Source organism: Heterocephalus glaber, unplaced genomic scaffold (assembly GCF_053883595.1).
Source record: "Heterocephalus glaber isolate CG9 unplaced genomic scaffold, H.glaber_assembly_v1.0 deba00000281, whole genome shotgun sequence".
Taxonomy (NCBI): domain Eukaryota; kingdom Metazoa; phylum Chordata; class Mammalia; order Rodentia; family Bathyergidae; genus Heterocephalus; species Heterocephalus glaber.
The window spans coordinates 7,639,669-7,662,888 of NW_028258139.1; the positions used below are offsets into that span (position 1 = coordinate 7,639,669).

Below are 23,220 nucleotides of genomic sequence, written 5' to 3' on the forward strand. Positions count from 1 at the left end.
GTATAGCCCTGTAATCTCAGCTACTTGGGAGGCTGAGGGAGGAGGATTGCAAGTAGGAGGCCAGCCTAGGCAATTTTAGCAAGAGTCTGTCTCAAAATAAAAAGGGCTAGGGATATAGTTCAGCACCCCCTGAATTCAATCCCTAGTACTGAAAATAAATCAAATCAAAAAAAACAAACAAAAACAGAGTAAAATTTTGTGTAATTTTCCCTTCCTCGATATGTCAGTCTGAACGTTTTGTTTTGTGATGATTTCTGTAACCTATTGAGTTTGAGGCCTGTGTGGTGGAAACATCACTGACTCCCAGAGCTGAGACTGTTTCCATGGCACACAGCATGCCCACTCCCAGTGAATTTTAGTGGTTCCCCAAATTCATCCTGGCAAATGATCATGGCTCAGGGCCATAATAATTCCAAAAATCAATCTCTAGTGTATAATCATCAGTTTATGCAGCTCTTTATATCTCAAGGGATATACATATTATGGAAAAGAAAAACAAAGATTAAAAAAACAAATAAAGACAGGCTTAAACTTCTTAGTTGTAAGATATGAACAGAGAAAAAACTTTCATATATTTTAATAAATTAGAATAAAGATTAAAAATACATAATTAGGAAGACAGTGTTAAAAGACCACAACTAAATCCTGACCTGAACTACAGTGTTTTCAAGGATAATAATAATAAGATATTCTAGCATACATTTTTGGAGGAGGTCCAAGAGTGAACATCCTCACACCTAAGTCCTTTCAAATTCAGTCTCCAATATTACTGAAAGCATAAAACCTCTGAGCCAATGGGACTTTACCTGGATTTCAGGTGAATTATCTGTTATATCCTTAATTCTAAACATCTGAGCCAAAGTGATGTTTCTTCTCGGAATGGGTATATCCCGACAGTACACCTCTTGAGTTGTTTCTGGGTCTTCTTTGACAACAAATTTCTGACAAAAGTAAGTATTCAGAATAACAGGACAACTTCCATTTGGGATAATAAGTTTGTGCCTGGGAAAGAGAACAAAATTGAATAATTTATTTATAAAGTTGAACTCTTCTTTATATTTTGCTAAATCAAGAATATAAAGAGCAATCACATACAGGCTACTGACAGCTAAGACCACTGCCAGCTTGTGCAGTGACAGCCACCCCTAATGATGGCCAGCTAAGAGCAGGCCAGTACATGGAGTGACAGTTATTCCTACCAATAGATACCTAGGACAAGGCCAGCCCATAGAATGACAGCTGCTCCTAAAGGATGGACAGTTAGGACCAAAGCAGCCTGCACAGTGACAGCTGCCCCTAATTCTCAAGTGTGGCTGTCAGTGGATCTGACTACTTTTCCAGTCAGGAATGGAAGAAGATCATTTAAATTCTCAGGCTTGAGATCCCTCAGGCCAGGTCTCATGCCCTGCCCCCTTCCCTGGAGAAATGCAGAGAATAAGCAATGACTATCAACAGGCACAAGAAAGGACTCCATGAATTAAATGTTATTTATAATAAAACTTAGAGATATTTAAACAGCTCTAATTTTCAAAGAACATGATTATGAGATCACGAAAGAACTTCTAACTTTGCTATCAAACTAACCATAGTTAACTGAAATGCCTCACACTGAAGTAGAAAAGGACTGGAAATATACTACACAAATTTCTCCTGGTTCCTTTCAGTCATCTGAGGGGTAAAACACTTAAATAACCACCTCTCAAAACAAGAAGTGCTGATAATAAGAAAAAATTAAGACTTCAGACCTGGGAGAAGAAATAGACATACTTTTGTCTATTTCCCTCCTTGAGTACAACTAAAGCGTCTGACATTGTATATAAAGTATAAGATGACCATAAGAAGACACAGAAAGGTGGAGAGAAGGCAGACCAGGCAGGACACAGAAACCTCAGGACACGAGGACCTGAGGAATGATACAGCATTACGTTCCTGGGATGTGTGTGTGTGTGTGTGTGTGTGTGTGTGTGTGTGTGTATCTCCTTTATATCCCGGACTTGGAGCTAAAACAGCTGGCAGCCTGGAAACAGCAATAGATGCTAGTCCAAAAAAGCCCCCCAAATCTCATTTTCTTTAATCAAAGGACTAAGGAAGGGGCTAGCAAGGCAGAAAATATTTGTTTAATAACTGCTCTACTCCAGGGAAATACCACAAGAAGCTTATAGTAAGTTCCCACACTTTCTATAGCAAGGCCAAGCGGGGAGCCCAGACTTCTACCTTCACTATTCTCTAGTGAAGAGTCCCATTTGCAAGGTTGGAGTAGGGTGAGAAGGTGGGGCAGGAGAATCCCTGTACACCTGCAAGGAGTACCCCCTCACTGTGAGAGGGAAGACTAGCTGGGTGCCTGGACTTCACCCTCACCTGATAGTAATAACCTCCAGTGGTGCCAGAGAAAGCCTAGAGAGTTAAGACTGTCACCACTGCCCAGTGTGGTCAGGGGCAGCCACCTGAGAGGCAGCAACAAGGCACCCCAGGCTTTCCCAGCCAGGGTACTATCAGTAGAGCTTTGCAGGAATGCAGATCCCTGTTTATCAGGAATGTTCTTCTCTGTCTCAGGTATCAAGCGCATAACTTGAACTTCTACCTCCATCTGGTAGTGACATCCTGTCCCCATCTCCCCTTACAAAGTAGTATCAGATGAAGCTACCTAAAACAGGTTTAAATAAGACCCAGAATCTCTTAACATTTGGGACATTTAGGATACTCTAAATGTCCATGTTTTTATCTAAAATCATTTGTTATACCTAAGAATCAGGAAAAATCTCAACCTCAAGGAAAAAGGACAACTAATAGATGGCACTGCTGAGATGACATACATACATGCTAGAATTATCCAGACAAAGGTGCTAAAATAGCCATTATGAAAATGTTTCACTGAGCAATTATGAGTGAACTTGAGACAAATAAAAAAGATAGCCTCAGCAAAGAAATAGAAATAGAATATTTCTTAAAAGTGAATGTTTCAGAACTAAAAAACAAAATTATATAAATATAAAATATCAAGGGTAGGTTCAACATCAGAATGGAGGAGTCACAGAAAAGTATGAATGAATGTAGAGACAGAATGAGAGAAAATACCAAAGATGAAGGGGAAATATAGACTGGAAAAACAGTCTCAGGACCTGTGGGAAGGAAGAAATAAAAATGGAACTATAAAGGTAAAATGATATAGGTAAATACAATAAGTCTCCCTACTAAAATTTTCAAAATGATGATTAATAAAGTTTATTATGCTATTTAATGTGGTTCTAAATGAGAAAATACTAAAGACAATCATTTTATGAATAGGAGGCTAGATAAATATAAAGGGAGACAGGTTTCTACAGTTCACACAAACAGGTAAAATGTTGACTCAGTCGACTGTGACAAGTTATGTATATTTAATGTAATGCCCAGAGTCATCATTAAAACAGCTATAAAAATAGATACACACAATATAAATAAACCAAAATGAAATTCTAAAAGATGTTCAAGTAATACCCACAAAAAGAAAACAGAAATGAAAAAAGAATAAACAGAAAAACAAAAAGTAAAAAAGGTAGAACTAAGTTCTAACATATCAATAATTACATTAAATGTAAATGGTCCAAACAAACCAATTATAAGACAGATTGGCAGAGTGGATTAAAACTGTAATCCATCTGTATGCTGTCTCTAAGAATATAGAGATATAGGATGAACACAAAATGTTACAAAAAGATACATCATGCAAATATAAATCAAAAGATGAAGGAGTAATATTAACACTATATAAACTAGGTTTTAGAGCAAAGAAAATGACAAGAAGGAAATTACATAATGATAAAAGGTTGATCCATCAATAACATATATCAATCCTAAATGTGTATTTACCAAACAACATAGATTAAAAACAAAACCAGGAAGAAAAAAACATAAAACTGAAAGGAAAAAAATCAACAAACGTACAATTACAATTGGAGATTTTTAACATTACTCTGTCAACATCTGATAGAACAACCAGAGAGAATATTTGCAAGGATACAGAAGAGTACAACATGTCATCAATCAACAGAATCTAACCAAACATTCCATCCAACAACAGCAGAGTACATATTCTTTTCAGGTGCCACTAGACATGATAAGAGACCACATTATGAGACATAAAATGAATCTTGACAAATTTGAAAGAATTAAAATCATATAGAAAATTTACTTCAATCACAGTTCTAGATCACAAACTAGAACTCAATAACAGGTAATATGAAAATTTATGAACTCTTGGGAATAAAACAACACATTTCTAAGCAACACATGGGTCAAAGAGGAAGTGTCAATGAAAAATTTTAAAAATAAAATGAAAATGAAAATTTAAAATATCAAACTTTGTGAAAAACAGCTAAAGCAACAGTGAGAGGGAATTTTATACTATTTAAAGCTTATATTAGAAGAAGAAAAGCCTCAAATCAATAATTGAAACATTCGAAAACAGAAAAACAGAACAAATAAGGCAACAAAAGTTGGTCCTTCAAAATGATTCATGAACTGACTGACCAAAAAAATAAGATATAAGTTACCAATATCAAGAATGAAGATATCATTATAGACCCTGTAGGCATCATAAGGCTAGTACAGGGTATTATGTAGAATTTTATACACATACATTATAACAACTTAGATGAAATGAACTAATTTCATTTTTTTTTTTTTTTGGTACCAGGGATCCAACTCGGGTGCTTGTGCTTGTGCGGCAGGCGGCAAAACCACTGAGCTAAATAACCGGCCTGAACTAATTTCTTTAAAAGAATAAATTACCATGATTCACTAAATATAAAGCATTATTTGAACAGTCATATGCTATAGTTTGGATGCTGAAGGTCCCTCAAAGGCCCACATTAAGTGTTGGCCCCCAGGGTGGTACTACTGGGAGGTGGTGGAACCTTTATTGGGAGTACTTAGTCCACTGGAGGCTCCTCTTGAAGGAGACTGTGGAACCTCAGTCCTCTCCTTGCACTTTACTCTCCCTGGCACTTAATATAAGTGATTTTGCTTCACCAGCTCTTCTAATCATGATGTATAGTCTTGTTAAAGGCCCAAATAAAGGGGCTAGTCAGACTGGAACATCCAAAACTGTGAGCCATTTTAAGCATTTTATTAAAGAGATGAAAACAGAGTAACATACCTTAAAAGTGTTGTGGAAAATAAATCTCTAATTTTAAAACCCCCCAAAGCAGTATCTACAGCTCTAGATACTTTCATTGGAGAAAATAAGTATGTGTTACACATCCTCTTCTAGAAAGCATAAGAGGGAAACACTTCTGAGTTCATTTTATAAGCCCAGTATTACTCTGATATTAAATAATAGTACAAACTGCAGACCAAAATATCTTAAAACTATGAACACATCTCGGTAATCCCAGCACTTGAGAGGCTGAGGCAGGAGGATGATCACAAGTTTCACCAGCCTGAACTCAAAACAACAGAATATGAGTACAAAAATCCTTAACATGGGCCGGGAATGTAGCTCAGTGGCACCGCGTCTGTCTGGCAAGTGCAAGGTCCTGAGTTTGATCACTGGTACCAAAAGAAAGAAAAAAAATCCTTAACAAAATATTAGCAAATAGAATTCAGCAATATATAAAACACAATATGCTTTAACAAGTGGGGTTAACTCCAGGGATGTAAGCCTTGCTTAACATTTTTTAAAAATCACCTTCACCAAGTAAATGTCAAAAAATAAAAATTATATAATTATATCAGTTGATATAGAACCATTTGATAAAATTCAATACCCATTATAATGAAAAAACTCTGAAAATGAGAAATATAAAACTTTCTCAACCTGATAAAGAACATGAGTAAAAAGTCTGTAACTTACATAATTAATGATGAAAGAATGAATACTTTCCACTTAAAATGGAAGCAAGGCTATTTATTTCTATTTCAGATTGATCAATTTATTTCAATTTTCTCAATCTCAACTTTTTCATATCTAAAGTGAGGGTAATTAATACCTAATAGTATTTCTGTGCCATTATATGACTATACTTGTACTCATATATACAAATCAAAAATGGAGACATGTACATATTAGGTTTGACACATACAGTACTAGCATTTTTTCTTTTTGACTGGATATGGAACCCAGGGACTTCTTTTCAAAAATAGACCATATCTCAGTTGACAATTTCTCCAATGCAAGATACCTTTGAAAAATTCAGTTTTCTCTAGGTTCACAGCAGTGTATACATTTCTATGTATAACTGGGTAATCAAAGACCTTAGTGTGTGTGATATATACACACATATATATTCATATATATATTCAACAAGGCCACTGTTAAGAATCTATACCAATGAAGGCCGGGGATTTATCTCCATGGTTCTGCCACCTGCCTCGCAAGCACAAAGTCCCAAGTTCAATCCCTGGTACCAAAAACAAAAAAAGAGAATCTATACCAATGAAATAATCAGAGATAGGGAAAAAAACATGTACAAAAATGTCCATCAAAGTATTATAGTAAAATACATCAAAGAATTTACATTTGTAGCTAAGATTCAACATATTTCTCATATCTTTTTTCTTTAGCATCACAATAATATATATATGTATATTTCTCATTTGGATTTATGCTGTACTTGTATGATCTGTCTACAGAGGTTGGCTTATGAATCTAGCACTCAAAAGTAGCACAATGCTATAGCTAGGTTTCCCATAAGTATGGTTTCTTTTTTTTTTGAGATAGGGTGTTACTATGTAGTTTGTGCTGTTCTTGAATTCACTATGTAGCCCAAGATGGCTTGAACTAATGGTGCTTCACCTGAGACACACTCCCAAGAGCTAGGATTATAGGCATGAGTCACCACGCCCAGTTCATGAATATGGTTTCTGAGTAAAGAATTATATTTGTTGTATTCATTCATGTTTCTTGAAAATCAAAAGCAGCAATCTTTATATTGAAATACAAATATATGTATTAAGAAGTGAAATGCATGGAGTACTCCTGAAAGAAAACATGTATAATTTATGACTGGTTTCTATTTTAAAGGACCATTCCAACCCTGAATTATATAGTATTTCCTGAATATAAATCTAAGTACATTCCCAGGACTACTCTTCCTGAGGCTAACCCTACATGTTTATCTTATAGTTTTAGTCCAGCGTGACTCTAAGGCCTGGAAATTGAACCAAGGACTAGCAGATAGTAGGCAAGAGCTCTACTACTGAGCCACACCCTTACCCCCTAATTTGCATTTCAACAAGTTCCAAGATAATGTTGATGCTAGTGGTTCCGCAATCATATTTTGAGCATTGCTACTCATACATACACACATACATACACACACACACACACACACACACATACAAACACACACACAGCACCATCAACTCAGGGTTAGGGGTATAGCTCACTGTTTGATGTTTGAGCTCTTGCCTAACATGCTTGAGGTTTTCGGTTTGATCCCTAGCACAGTACAACAAAACAAAACAAAACAAACCGAATGTATTTCACTTACCTTTGTCCGCAGATCAAATACCTGCTTAACTCTCAGGACTTAATGAGCACAACAAGAAGCCTTTGTATAGAGCCCTCCTGGCTTCACTAGCCATGGTAGGAATGCACCCTGCTTGGTGGTCCATTACACCTGACCAGTCACTACAGGCAAGGATTTGGGTGCATTAACTTGCTAATATGAATGGCCTGACTTTCTAGCTTCCTAGTTAATAATGAAGATCTCACTCTTCACAACAGAAGAAAAGGTAAACACTACACTTTAAGTCTGTCAGTCCACATCTCTGCTATTGCAGGAAAAATTACAATTTGAAGAACATTTTTCTTCATCTTTTTTTTTGAGTCAGGGTCTTGCTATATAGTCCAGGCTAACCTTAAACTTGTGTCGATCTTCCTGCCTCAGCCTCCTAAGTACTGGGATTACAAGTGTGCACCACCATGCTTGGCCCATTTTTCTTCACTTGATTGAGTTAACAAAGCTGCCTAAGTATTTCATCTCTAGAGAACAGTAAGTAACATACATTTTTTAAAAAGAAACATCCATTTTTTTTCCAGGTACAAACTATCTATTCAAAGTAGCAGTGTGGTATATGGAAGATAGACTATGAAGTCTAACCACAGGGATTCAAGTCCAGTTTTGTCACTTACAAGCCAAATGATCTTGTCTGTATCACAGAAACTAACAATCCATCTTACTTTGTATATGGGAATAACATTTATGGTAAACTATTTTAAGGCAATAATGTGGAAATATTAGATATATTAGACTGCTTTATAGGAATGGTATTTATTATTCTTCAAAGATCTTAGGTTCATGAGGATTATTTTTGAAAAATCTCAACAGTATCTCTTTCTGTGAGTGGTGGTGCACGCCTATAATCCCAGCACTCGGAAGCTGAGGCAGGAGGATCGCTGCAAGTTCTGAGGCTAGCCTTGGCTACATGGTGAGTTCAAGGACAGTCTGAAATACATAGTGGGACCATGTTTAAAAAAATAGCATCTCTCCTATAACAAATCATTTAGAACTATAATTTGCCATTTAAAATTACTTAAACAAAAAGAATTTTTTAAACTATGAAAATTGAGAAATTTTTGGTGTACTACTTTTAATCAGAAATATATGAATTTCCAAATTTATAGGTAACGAAGCCCATTTTAATTCTAGGATGCTAATAAGCACAAACCTCAACTGTGGGAATGATCTTTAAAGAAAATGGAAACTCAGGAAGAAAAAGATGAGTGGCACTTCTCAAAATAAGCAGGGGTTAGAATAAGTGGCTCAATTTTTACTTAGGCTAATTCTTCTTAGAGCTCTTCAAGAATAAAGTGGCTCAGAATTGGGCTGAACAATGAGACTACCATAAAACAGCTCTCAGGCCCTCTGTTTTGTTTTCTAGTCTTTTAATTCTAGTTGAGATGAAAATGTTGACAGTACATTTAAAAATCACTTTATTCAGATGAACACTAATCTTGAAAGAATCAGATAATTAAAAATCAATACAGGTAGAAAGGTATAAGCATACTTTAAAATTTATAAAAAAGAATTCTAGCAATGGTCACCTTAATATCCATCACTTCAATAAAAGTTGCCACAATGTTCATTTGCAAAATTTGTTTTAATGATTGAATGTTTTGATTGAATTAAGGTACAGAAACAGAATTAAAACCTGAAATGGCACAAGATATGAAGAACAGACTGCAGTATTTGAATAGTACATGAAGATAGAAAGGAATAAAACAAATCAAATGCACTGAACAATGTTTTGTTTTCTAAACTCCATAAAATATCCTAAATTGAACTTTCTGTTGAAAATCTATGAAGAAATTCAGAACAAAAGGATTCACTCTGTTCATACTAATGACAGTAAAAGAAGTTTGGGAAAACATTGACCACAAGAGAGCTGAATAACATAACTAACATAAAAGAATCTACTAACATAAAAGAATCAGTAGAACAAGACTAAGAAATAGTTGTCCTCAGAAATCACAAAGCAAATAATAGGCTTGGTTTAACTTCAAACAGAATAAATCTCAGTTAAACTAGATCAGTGTGTAAGATTGGTTATAAGGACAATGCTTTAAATTTTAAAAGAAATAAGAACATTCTTGGATTAAAATTATACCAAGGAAGTATAATTTCTCTTCAATGGCATAGATTGCTTTCATAGGCAAATAAATTAGGGCAACAAGAAGGGCAAAAACCTCAGAATGTTACATAGAACAAGAGCATAGCAAAACCACAGCAGGGTGTGTCATATGCTAAAATTAAAATAAATACCCCAAGATGAACTTCCAATTACTGTGAGAAACACTACAATAAATAGAGTCAGAAACACACATGAAATTTTTTGCCACGGAGAAAGTAAGACTGTGCCCCTGAACAAGAAAATTTCCTCTGAGCCTCTAAGTAGCTGAAGGCTGCAGTCCTAGTGAGGATCAATTCAAGGAAGAGAACTAGGCTTTGCTTCTCCTTTGATTTCTTCTTGTCCCCTTGGTCCATGCTGGTGAGGGTAAAGGGAAGATTTGGACCCTCTAAAAATATGTTTCCTTGAGAGCTCTGGTCTCAGATGTCAGGCTGTTCCCCACAAATGAGGAGGAAGGGCAAGACAGCAATTGGCAGGGCTGAGGGTTGCTGGGCAGCCACCACACTCATGATAGAACCCCCAACCTGCCTTTGCACATTCTGATGTTCCTACCTCTTCAATGAGGATTCCCGAGCATCCCCCACCTGAAGGTGAAGTGTGTGGCCACAGAGAAGTCAGTATGCCATTATACTTTAAATCTTCATCTGTGAAGTTTAGTAAAACCAACAAGACATATACTTTTAACCACAAAGAGTTGCCTACTGCACTCACTCACATGTCTGAATCTTCTGAGGGGCCACTATGCCTGGCACTGAGCTAAGATTTCTAGGGACAATCAAGGAATGTACCAGGTGGATGTTGTTCTGAAAAGCTCTCCATGTAAAAGTGTTGCTTTACACTTTAGACAATTATTTTAAATTAAACCTAAAGTGATTTTGTATTTTATGCTTCTTTCTTAAACTCACTGTCTGAAAAATAATTTAAGTGATTTTAATTTACAAACTAAAATGTTCTTGTTTGTTAAAATAAACATAAATACATAAAATTTTGTTTGCTCAAGAATAAAGTTCACTCTTCTCTTCTGGACTGTATTTAGTGGACTTTTTTGGGAACAAATGGATCAATGTATGGGAATGCTCAAGGGATACAGAAGCCATTTGAAGCTTTTTTCTCTTTTTGTTTCTGTCTTTAAAGTATTTCTCAGTAGGGGAAAGGAAAGAAGGGAAAGGAAAAATCTGAAAAAAGGAAAAAATAGAAACAAAGTCTTTGTAAATAGGGAAGGGTGGAGGAGGTGAAGGGAGGGCAGAGGAATGGGGAAAAAATAAGAACCAAGATACATCATGTAAACGTACAAGTTCCCAATGATAAATGTAAATGTACTGTATACCTAAAATGTACCACTAAAAGAATTTAAGGAAAGAAAAATAAAGTATTTCTCACTTGCAAAGCACATCTTCAAAGTTAACAATATGGAATCAGTTGTCCAAGTATTTATATCTTCTTTTATAAGTTTATTACTGGTAACTTCTAATAACTAAATTCTTGACCCCTTAAAATTTATAATTGAAGATAAATGTACATTAAGATTGTACACCATCACTCTGCTGAGCTATAAATACAAAAGTATGGGTTATCTAAGTCATCTTTATCAAAACAATTTGGTTATGCATAATAGATTTTAAATAGTCTACAGCACCTTCTCAGGGAAAGAAAGTATAATTCAAATGTTTTACAGTCTTTTAAATATTACCTTGTTTCAATTAGTCTTCTCTCATATATTTACTGAGCACTTATATACAAGAGCTTACTCAGAACAACAATGGATATACAAGTTGAGCAGCCCTTATGTGAAATGGTTTGAACCAGATGTGTATTTCTTGGGTTTAGTTTTGTTTTGTTCTTCAGTTTTTGCATACACATGATATCTTGAAAATGAAAGTCAAAAACCAAATTCATTTATATTTCTTATACACATAGCCTGAAGGTAATGTTATATAATATTTTAAATAATTTCTCACATGAAACAAAGTTTTTGACTTGAAGTTGAAGGTACATGGAGGCTCTTTGTTCCCTTAGGGATACTGAATAAACTGGGTTTTCTGCACATATGTTTTGACCACAACCCATCATCTGAGGTCAGGTGTGAAATTTTCCACTTATGCTGTCATATTAGCACTCAAAAAGTTTCAAATTTCAGTGCAAAGGAAGGGGCTTCTGGGTTGACATAGCAACACTCCCAGGGCAGAGGAAGGGGCTCCCGGACAACTGTACCACTGCTCCCAGCACAGAGGAGGTTAGTTGTGTGGGCGCCAACAGCACACACCTCCCCTGCTCCCTCTCCCCATTGAAATGAGAAGACATGTAAACAAGTCTCAAAACCAGACTTCCAGGTCACCTACAGCAACCCTAAAGGGAAATGTGATGGAACACTCTGATACTCAATCAACTAGACTCCCTGAAATGGGAACAAAACAGATCTGGAAAAAATGAAATCAGAAATAATTTCACAGATAACAACACAGATTGTGTTCATGGTGGAAGATATGATTAATAAATCTAGAGAGGAACTGAGGCACAATGGAATCCCAACATAGGAAACAAATGGAATCCATAAAACAGATGCAAACAGATTTCCAGGAGATTAAAAACTCCACTGAAAGTCTACACAGCAGAATGGGCCAATGTGAGGACAGAATTTCAGATATAAAAGATAAGATTGCAATTAGTGACAAGAAAAAGAAAAATGGCTTCAAAATTGTAAGGCACCAGGAGAAATCAATCCAGCAGCTGCTAGATGATGCAAAAAAGAACAACATAAGACTGATTGGAGTCAATGAAGAGACAGGAGAGAGTGCAGATGACATAAAAAAAACTGTTCACAAAAGTACTGGTAGAAAACTTTCTAAGCAGGGAGAAAAGAACTTGACATACAGGTAAGTGAGGAATATAGGACTCCAACTAGCCTTGATCAAAAAAAAATCTACATAGGCATATAATAGTAATAAAATCTATAGGCATATAATAGTTAAGATTCCAGAAAAGCAACAGAAGAAAAAAGTTCTACAAGCAGTCAGAGAAAAGAAACAAATCACATACAAAGGAAAGCCCATCAGAATCACAGCAGATTTCTCAACAGAAATCTACAAGGCAAGAAGAGCATGGAAGGATGTATTACAACTCCTAAAGGAAAACAGCCTCCAACCCAGATTGATGTACCCTGCAAAACTATCTTTCAAAATGGATGGAGAAATGAGATACTTTCATGACAAAGAGCACCTTAGGAATTTCATGAATAGCAAACCAGCACTCCAAAAAATTTTAGACAATATCCTAGGAAAAGACAACAAGGATCACAACCCCAGGAAGCAAAGCAGAATGAATCAATTGGGTGTGACAAGAAATTAATGCAAAGGGGGAGAATCCAACAAAAAGAAAAAGTCATGGCAATGACAAGTCAATACGTATCAGTTATAACCATCATTGTTAATGGTCTCAATTCACCAATCAAAAGAAATAGACTGGCAGAATGGGTCAAGAAGCAAAATCCAACAATATGCTGCATACAAGAAACACACTTAATTCAAAAGGAAACTCATAGACTGAAAGTTAAAGGGTTGAAAACAATACTCCATGTGACAGGAACCCCCCAAAAAGCAGGAGTAGCTCTTCTCTTTGCAGATCAAGTGGATTTCAAACCAACACTGATTAAGAGACACAAAGAAGGACACTACATCCCTGTAAAGGGAAAAATCCAAGAGGAAGAGATGACAATCATAAATATATATGGACCAAACACCAGTGCACCCAACTATATAAAACAAATACTAACAGACATGAAAACTCATATATGCAGTAATACAATATAAGTGGGGGACCTCAATGCCCCACAGTCAAAAATAGACAGACCAACTAGACAAAAAATAAGTAATGAAATACTAGAACTCAAACTTTTGAACAAATGAACTTAACAGATGTTTACAGAGTGTTCTACCCCACAAAATCAGAATACACATTCTTTTCAGCTGCACATGGGTTGGTCTCCAAAATAGACCACATACTCACACATAGAACATGTTTAAGTAAGTGCAAAGGAATTAAAGTTATCCCCTGTATATTATCAGACCATAGTGTGATGAAATTGGAGATCAATAGCAAAAGAAACTGCAAGAATTTCAGAAATGCGTGGAAATTGAACAACACACTTCTGAATAACCAATGGGTCATAGAGGAAATTAAAGAAGAAATCAGACGATTCCTTCAATTAAATGACAATGACAATACAACATGTCAGCATCTATGGAACACAATGAAAGCAGTCTTATGAGGGAAATTCATAACAGTGAATTATCATATTAGGAAAACAGAACAAGCCCAATTAAACAACCTGAGGTTGAACTTCAAGCTTCTAGAAAAAGAAGAGCAGGACAAACCCAAAACTCATACAAGGGAAGAAATTATAAAGATCAGAGCAGAAATCAATTCAATGGAAACTAAGAGAACAATATAAAAAATTAATGTAGCCAAGAGTTGGTTCTTCAAAACAATAAACAAAATTTATAAACCCTTAGCCAACCTTATCAGAAAAAGGAAAGAAAAGACCCAAATCCATGCAATTAGGAATGAAAAGGGTGAAATTACAACAGACCCAGCAGAAATCCAAAGGATCATCCTGCTTCAAAAACCTATACACCAATAAGATGGAAAACACAGAAGAAATGGACAGATTCCTAGATACATATGAATTACCAAAGTTGAACAAAGAAGACCTGAAAATTCTAAACAACCCAACATCAATTGATGAAGTTGAAAACATAATTAAAAACTTACCAACTAAGAAAAGCCCAGGTCCTAATGGCTTCACTGCTGAATCCTACAAGACATTTGGAGAGGAACTACTGCCACTACTGTTTAAACTCTTCAATGAAATTGAAAGGGAAGCAATACTCCCAAATTCATTCCTGGAAGCAAGCAACACCTTGATTCCCAAACCAGAGAAAGACCCAACCAAAAAAGAGAACTGTAGGCCAATATCACTAATGAACATAACTGCAAAAATCCTTACTAAGATACTGGCAAATAGAATGCAGAAGATCATCAAGAAGATCATACACCCTGATCAAGTGGGATTCATCCCAGGGATGCAGGGATGGTTCAACATATGCAAATCAATGAATGTAATACACTATATCAATAGAGCCAAGGACAAAAACCATATTATCATCTCAATAGATGCAGAAAAAGCATTTGACAAAATTCAACAGACATTTATGATAAAAAATCTACAAAAAATTGGAATAGACAGTCTCTTCCTCAATCTGATAAAAACCAGCTATGAAAAACCAACAGCCAATATAATAATAAAGGATCAAAACTGAAATCCTTCACACTAAAATCAGGAACAAGACAAGGATGTCCACTATCACCACTCCTATGCAATATAGTTTTGGAAACATTAGCCACGGCAACTAGACAAAAGAAAGAAATAAAAGGAATAAAGATAGGAAATGAAGAAGTCAAATTATCCTTATTTGCAGATGACATGATACTCTATATAGAAGACTCCAAGAACACCATCAAAAGTCTTCTACACTAAACTACCAAATTCAGTAGAGTAGCTGGATACAAGGTCAACACAGAAAAATCAGTATCTTTCATCTACATGAACAACAGACTCACTGAGACAGAAATAAGGCAAACAATTCCTTTCACAATAGCATCCAAAAAACTGAAATATCTAGGAATCAACCTAACGAAAGAAATCAAAGACCTCTTCTCTGAAAGCTATAGCACTCTGTAAAGAGAGATTGAAGATGATATCAGAAAATGGACAGACATCCCCTGCTCCTGGGTAGGAAGGATCAACATAGTGCAAATGGCCATACTTTCAAAACTGCTATATAGATTCAATGCAATACCAATTGAAATCCCAGCAGCACACTTCATGGACCTTGAGAAAACAATCCAAAAGTTCATTTGGAACAAGAAGAAACCCAGAATAGCAAAAGCAATTCTAGGTAACAGAGACATGGCAGGGGGTATCACAAAGCCCAACTTGAAACTATACTACAAAGCTACTGTGATAAAAACAGCATGGTACTGAAAAAGAAAAAGACCTGAGGACCAGTGGAACAGATTAAAAGATTCCTAAACAACTCCAGACACAGCCATTTCATTTTCGATATAGGAGCCAAACACCCTCACTGGAGGAAAGACAGCCTCTTTAATAAATGGTGCTGGAAAAATTGGGTTTCAACTTGCCAAAGATTAAAATTAGACCTACATCTCTCACCATGCACTAAACTAAAATCAAAATGGATTAAAGATCTAAATATTAAAATAGAAACACTGAAACAGCTGGAAGAGAGCTTAGGTAGAACTCTTGAAGACACTGGTGTAGGAAAAGATTTTATGAAGAAAACCTCAGGTGCACATGAACTAACATGAAGAATCAACAAGTGGGATCTCCTCTTATTAAAAAGCTTCTGCACAGCAATAGAAACCGGCAACAGTGTGAAGAGACAACAAACAATGTGGGAAAAAAATCTTCACCTGCTGTTCCACAAACAAAGGTCTACTATCTCGAATCTATAAAGAACTAAAAAAATCAGACCTCCCAAATTTAAAAACCCAATCCAAAAATGGACATCTGAAATGAGCAGACATTTCTCAGACAAAGAATTAGAAATAGCAAATAAACATGAAAAAATGTTCAATGTCACTGGTCATTTGAGAGATGCAAATGAAAACAACACTGAGATTCCACCTCACTCCAGAAAGAATGGTTGCTATCATGAATTCAACCAATAACAACTGCTTGCAGGGCTGTGGGGAAAGAGGAACCCTGCTCCACTGCTGGTGGGAGTGTAGACTGGTGCAACCACTGTGGAAATCAGTATGGAGACATCTCAAAGAACTAGGACTGGAATTCCCATTTGAGCCAGCTATTCCCCTGCTGGTATCTTCCCCAAAGAATTAAAAGAATCATACCACAGTGATATACACACAGCCATGTTCAGAGGAGCACAGTTTGTAATAGCTAAAACTTGGAACCAGCCCAAGGGCCCATCAACTAGAGACTGGATAAAGAAAATGTGGTTTTTTTAAAAAGTTGATTACTACTCAGCCATAAAAATGAGAAATTAGAGACTTTTATAGCTATATGGATGCATATTGAAGTGATACTCTTAAGTGATATAAATAGGATACACATGTATAAATACCAAATAGTTTCTCTAGTGTGAGAAACTGAAAGTGTAAATAAGGACTAAAATGTATAATAGATAATGTGAAATAGGAAGAAAAGGGCCAAATGGGAAGGAGAAGTGGGAGGGGTAGGGGAAAGGAAAGAAGGAAATGGAATTAACATCAGAAAATGAAAAAATGGAAACAAAGTCTTTGTAAATAGGGAGGGATGGAGGGGTTGAAGGGAGGGCAGGGGAAGGGGGAAAAATAAGAACCAAGAGAGATTATGTAAAGGTGCAAATTTCCAATGATGAATGTTATTATATTGTATACCTAAAATGTACCAATAAAATAAAATTTTTTTAAAAGTTTCAAATTTTGGAGAATTTTGGATTTTGAATTTTCAGATTGAAGATTAACCTATAAATAACAAGAGAATCAACTTGAAAAAAAATTTAGTCCATTAGAAGATGGAAAAATGCTTATTGTTATTGTTTTTATAATAAATGTTTTTTTATAATAAATGTTTAATGTTTATTAGTATAATGTTTTTATTTTATACACCAATTAAGCAAGCATTTTATAAAGAACTTTCCTTTAGATAATCTCATTTAGCCGGGCATGGTAGTGCACACCTGTAATCCCAGCATTTGGAAGGCTGAGGCAGGAGGATTGCCATGAATTCAAGTCCAGCGAGGGCAACCACAGTGAGACTCTGTCTCAAAAAAATAATAAATTATCTCATTTAATTGTTGTAACCATCTTGTGTAGCAAAGCAGGATATAGGAGTATGTCTATTTTAAATTTAATTTATTATTTAATTAAAAATCTATTTTGTGTTCCCTCTGCTTTGATTTATAATTGATAAATAAAATTATATACATTTCACAGGTACAGTGTGAGGTTTTGATATGTGTATACATTGTGAATTGATGGGTTCAGCCAATTACCATACCTATCACCTCATAATTTTTTTATGATTAGAATCCTTTGTTCAACATCACTGGTCATTCGAGAGATGCAGATGAAAACAACACTGAGATTCCACCTCACCCCACAAAGAATGGCTGCTATCAAGAAATCAACCAATATAATGTGAAATAGGAAGAAAAGGGGCAAAGGGGAAGGAAGTGGGAGGGCTAGGGGAAAGGATAGAAGGGAATGGGATTAATATGAGAAAATGGAAAAATAGGAACAAAATCTTTGTAAATAGGGAGGAATGGAGGGGTTGAAGGGAGGGCTGGGAAAGGGTGAAAAATAAGAACCAAGGGAGACTATGTAAAGGTGCAAATTTCCAATGATGAATGTCATTATATTGTATACCTAAAATGTACCAATGATTAGAATGAATAATCGATAATGTAAAATAGGAAGAAAACGTCCAAAGGGGTAGGGGTAGTGGGAGGGGCAGGGGAAAGGAAAGAAGGGAAAGGAAAAATGATGAGAAATGGAAAAAATGGAAATAAAGTCTTTGTAAATAGGGAAGGGTGGAGGGCGTGAAGGGAGGGCTAGGAAGGGGGAAAAAATAAGAACCAAGATGCATTATGTAAAGGTACAATTCCCAATGAGAAATGTAATTGTGTTGTATACCTACAATGTACCAATAAAAGAATTTAATACAAAAAAAAAAAAAAAGAAATCAACCAATAAAAAATGCTGGCGGGGGTGTGGAGAGAAAGGAACCCTTCTCCATTGTTGGTGGGAGTGTAGATTGGTGCAACCACTGTGGAAATCAGTATGGAGATACCTCAAAGAACTACGACCGGAAGTCCCATTTGACCCAGCTATTCCCCTGCTGGGAATCTTCCCCGAAGAATTAAAAGAATCATACCACAGCGATATATGTGCACCTATGTCTATAGCGGCACAGTTTGTAATAGCTAAAGCTTGGAAATAGCCCAAGTGCCCATCGACTAGAAACTGGATAAAGAAGATGTGTTTTTTTAATAAAATGGAGTATTACTCAGACACAAAGAATGAGAAACTAGAGACATTTATAGCTAAATGGATGCATATTGAGGCCATACTCTTAAGTGAAATAAATAGGACACACATGTGTAAATACCGAATAGTTTCTCTAGTGTGAGAAATTGAAAGTGTAAATAAGGATGAAAATGATTAAAATGAATAATTGATAATTTGAAATAATAAAAGGTCCAAGGGTTTGGGTATGGTGGGAGGGGAAGGGCAAAGGGAAGAAGGGAGAGGAAAATTTATGAGAAAAAAAATGGAATCAAAATCTGTGTAAATAGGGAAGGGTGCAGGGGGTGAAGGGTGCACAGGTAATGGGAGAAAAAATAAGAACTAAGATACATCATGTTCTGGTACAAACACCAAGGATAAATGTAAATCTATTTTATACCTAAAATGTACCAATAAATATACATAGAAATAAAAAAATAAAATAGAATCCTTAAGACATACTCTTTTAGCAAATTTCAAGTCTAGAATGAATTAACTATAGACACCATGCTAAACATTAGGTCTCTACTAATTATTTACCTTATAGCTGAAAGTTTGTACCCCATTGGTGATATGTCTTATTCCCTCATTCTTCAAGCCCTGACAGCTGCTCTTCTATGCTGTTTTTAGAAGTTCAGATGTTTTAGATTACATATACAAGTGAGATTATGGAGTATTTTTGTTTGGCTTATTTTCACTTAGCATAATGTCCTCTAGATTCACTCATGTTGCTGTAAATGGCAAAATATCTTTCTTTTTATGCCTGTATAGTACTTTATTATGAATATATACCACATTTTCTTTATTCATCTACTGAGAGACTTAGCTAGTCCCATATATGGTACTATATTGGCTATTGTGAATAATGCTGCAGTAAACGTAGGACAGCATATATCTTTATTTCCTCTGGATGTTTATCCTGTAATGGAATTACTGGACTATACAATAGTTCTATTTTTAATCCTTAAAGGAGTCTCCATACTGTTTCATATAATGGCTATGGCACTTTACATTCCCATCAACAGTATATAAGTGTTCTCTTTTCTACACATTCTATCACTTATCTTTTGACTTTTTGACAACAGCTACCAAACAGTTGTGAGATGATATTATAGTGTGGTTTTGATTTGCATTTCCTTGAAGATTAGTGATGTTGAACACCTATTCATATCTCTTTTTTATTTTTATTATTTCTTTTTTTTCTGTTAAACTTGGGTTTAGTTTTACCTTCTTTTTCTATTCCCTTATGATGGACAGTTTTTCTTTTCTTTTTTGGGGGGTACTGGGGATCGAACTCAGGACCTTGAGCTTGTGAGGCAGGCACCGGAACCACCGAGCTAAATCCCCAATGCCTGGACAGTTATAATATTGGTTTCTTGTCTTTCTTCTTTTCAATGTATGCATTTACATCTAATTTTCTTCTAGCATTGTTCTGCTGTATTCTGTAAGTTTTAGTATGTTGGGTTTTGTTTTTATTCTTCTCAAGCATTTTCTAACTTCTGTGATTTCTTATTTAACCCACTGGTCATTTAGAGTGCATTCATTTTTATGTATTTGTGAATTTTCCAGTTTTCCCTCTGTATTTTGTTTCTAGTTTTATTCTGTTGTCATTGGAAAAGAATTATGAGGTTTTAAATTTGATTAAATTTAAAACTGATTAAGACTTGTTTTGTGGACTAACATATGATTGATTTTACAGAATGTTTCAAGTGCACTTGATAAGAATGAGTATTGTGCTGTTGTGGGATGGAGGATATATTTTATACATGTCTGTTCAGTTTAATTACTTTATAGTGTTGTTCAAATCCTCTATTTCCTTACTATGTTCTACCCAGTTCTAATCCTTACTGAAAGTGGGGTATTGATGTCTTCAGCTATTGTTGTAAAATTGTTTATTTCTCTTTTTGATTGTCAATTTTTGATTCATATATTTTGGGGCTCCTCTATTAGGTATGTCTGTTTATAATTGTTATTTCTTGCTATATGAAACTTTTATCAATATATAATGTCCCAGAGGAAGAGAGACAGAGAGATGATGGACAATGGGTAAACATGGCTAGAAGGAATAACTTTCAACTTTGATAACACAGTGCCATTGTTAATAACAATTAATTGTCAACTATGGTTGAAAACATTTAATTGAATATTTGAAAATAGGTAGCAGAGAAGATTTTTAATATTCTTAGCACAAATAAATTACATATGTCTGAAATGTTACATGTCAATTATCCTGATATGATTATAATCTATGCACTGAAATGTCACACTATACCCACAGATACATACGATTATGTGTCAGTTAAAAATATATTTTCAAATATGCTATCCTTTATCTCTTTTAACAATTTTTGACTTAAAGTCTATTTTGTCTGCCAATAATATATACACCTCAGTTCTCTTTTAGTTACTATTTGTTTGGAATAGCTTTTTGCATCTTTTTATTTTCAACTCATTTTTGTCCTTACAGATGCAAGCTGAGTCTCTAATAACATATACATGAATTTGTCAAAATTCAATCTTCTATATCTTTTTTTTTTTTTTTTTTTTGGTGCTGGGGATTGAACTTGGGACCTTGCACTTGCAAGGCAGGTGGCAGAACCTCTTCTGTATCTTTTAATAGTTGAGTTTTATCCCTTTATATTTTCCCCAATTTTTTGTTATCAATTTACACTGAATGTGTTTTCATCAATAAAGAAGAATTTATTCCTGAATTTTATCTACTGCTCCCTCCCTTTCTGGGGCTTCCTCCATGCTATACAAGCACTCTGGCACTGCGTTATATCTCCAGTGCTTTTTATTTTATTTTTATTTAAAAAAATTAATTATATTGGTACATTTTAGGTATATAATATAATGACATTCATCATTGGAAATTTGTACCTTTACATAATATATCTTGGTTATTATATTTCCCCATGCCCCTGCCCTCCCTTCAACCCCTCCACCCCTATGTACAAAGATCTTGTTTCCATTTTTTCATTTTCTCATATTAATTCCATTTCCTCCTTTCCTTTTCCCTTCACCTCCCACTTCCCCTTCCCCTTTGCACCTTTTCTTCCAGCATCTATTAAGCCTTTTGATTCTTATTTACACTTTCATTGGCTCATACCACAAAAACTATTCAGTATTTATACGTGTGTCCTATTTATTTCACTTAGGAGTATTGCCTCAATGTGCATCCATTTAGGTATAAATGGCTCTAATTTTTCATTCTTTATGGTTGTGCAGTACTCCATTTTATTTTTTTTAAATGCATTTTCTTGATCCAGTCTCCAGTTGATGGGCAATTGGGCTGTTTCCAAGCTTTAGCTATCACAAACTACGCTGCTATGAACATGGCTGCACATATATCACTGTGGTATGATTCTTTAGGGAAGATACCCAGTAGGGGAATAGCTGGGTCAAATGGGACCTCTAATCCTAGTTCTTTGAGGTATCTCTCTACTGATTTCCACAGTGGTTGCACCAGTCTACACTCCCACCAGCAGTGAAGAAATGTTCCTTTTTTCCCACAGCCCAGCCAGCATTTGTTATTGGTTGATTTCTAGATAGCAGCCATTCTTTCTGGGATGAGGTGGAATCTCAGCATCATTTTCATTTGCATCTCTCAAATGACCAGTGACATTGAACATTTTTTCGTATGTTTATTTGCTATTTCTACTTCTTTGTCTGAGAAATGTCTGCTCATTTCAGATGTCCATTTTTGGATTGGGTCTTTAAATTTGGGAGGTCTGAATTTTTTGTTCTTTATAGATTCTAGATAGAAGACTTTTGTCTGAGGAACAGCAGGTGAAGATTGTTTCCCACATTGTGGGTTGTCTCTTCACTCTGTTGGTGATTTCTCCTGCTGTGCAGAAGTTTTTAATAAGAGGAGATCCCACTTGTTAATTCTTTGTGCTAGTTCATGTGCACCTGAGGTTTTCTTCATAAAATCTTTTCCTATGCCAATGTCTTCAAGAGTTCTACCTAATCTCTCTTGTAGCTGTTTTAGTGTTTCTGTTTTAATATTTAGATCTGTCCCAGGACAGGTCAGGGTTCTCATTTTACTTCTTATGGAAACTAAGTACTGTACTTAGGTGCTTTCAGACTTTAAACAGACTTCACAACCTGTCCCATCCTCCATATGTTATAATAGGTAACATTAATATCACAAAGTTATTTAAAATTAGGTATTTAAACCAATGGAATATTATGACACCAATAAGATGGTCACAAATAAAACTCAGAAGAATGGGGAAACCTACATTATATCATGCCAGATTAAAAAAGAATAAAATTAGGTCTCAGGGTGTAACTGTAACTAGGTAAACTCATACAGGGATGTGATCATTCGAAGATACACATAAAAGAAGGACAGAAAGGAAAGAAACAAATCCTTTTCTAGTTATAGAGTAATACATGATCATTATGTAAAACCTGGAAAAATCAGAAAGAAGAAAATAAGTATTAGACAGAAAGTAAAGAACACTGATATAATCCCTTTTCTTTGAATACATTTGTAATCATGCTTCACAAACAAAATTC

General features: G+C 35.3%; 1 protein-coding gene across 9 annotated transcripts in view; it reads right to left on the reverse strand.

Annotated features, from left to right (window-relative positions):
* Spidr (scaffold protein involved in DNA repair) overlaps window positions 1–23,220 on the reverse strand; it is a 419,506-nt gene that overhangs the window by 154,225 nt on the left and 242,061 nt on the right. For all 9 annotated transcript variants that reach the window (XR_002391231.2, XM_087182055.1, XM_021249026.2 and 6 more), the window contains one exon: window positions 807–1,002. Coding sequence is in view for 8 of the 9 variants with exons in the window: in XM_087182055.1 (XP_087038181.1) it covers window positions 807–1,002 (196 nt within the window). In the remaining variant the exon portion in view is untranslated. The remainder of the gene's footprint in view (window positions 1–806; window positions 1,003–23,220) is intronic.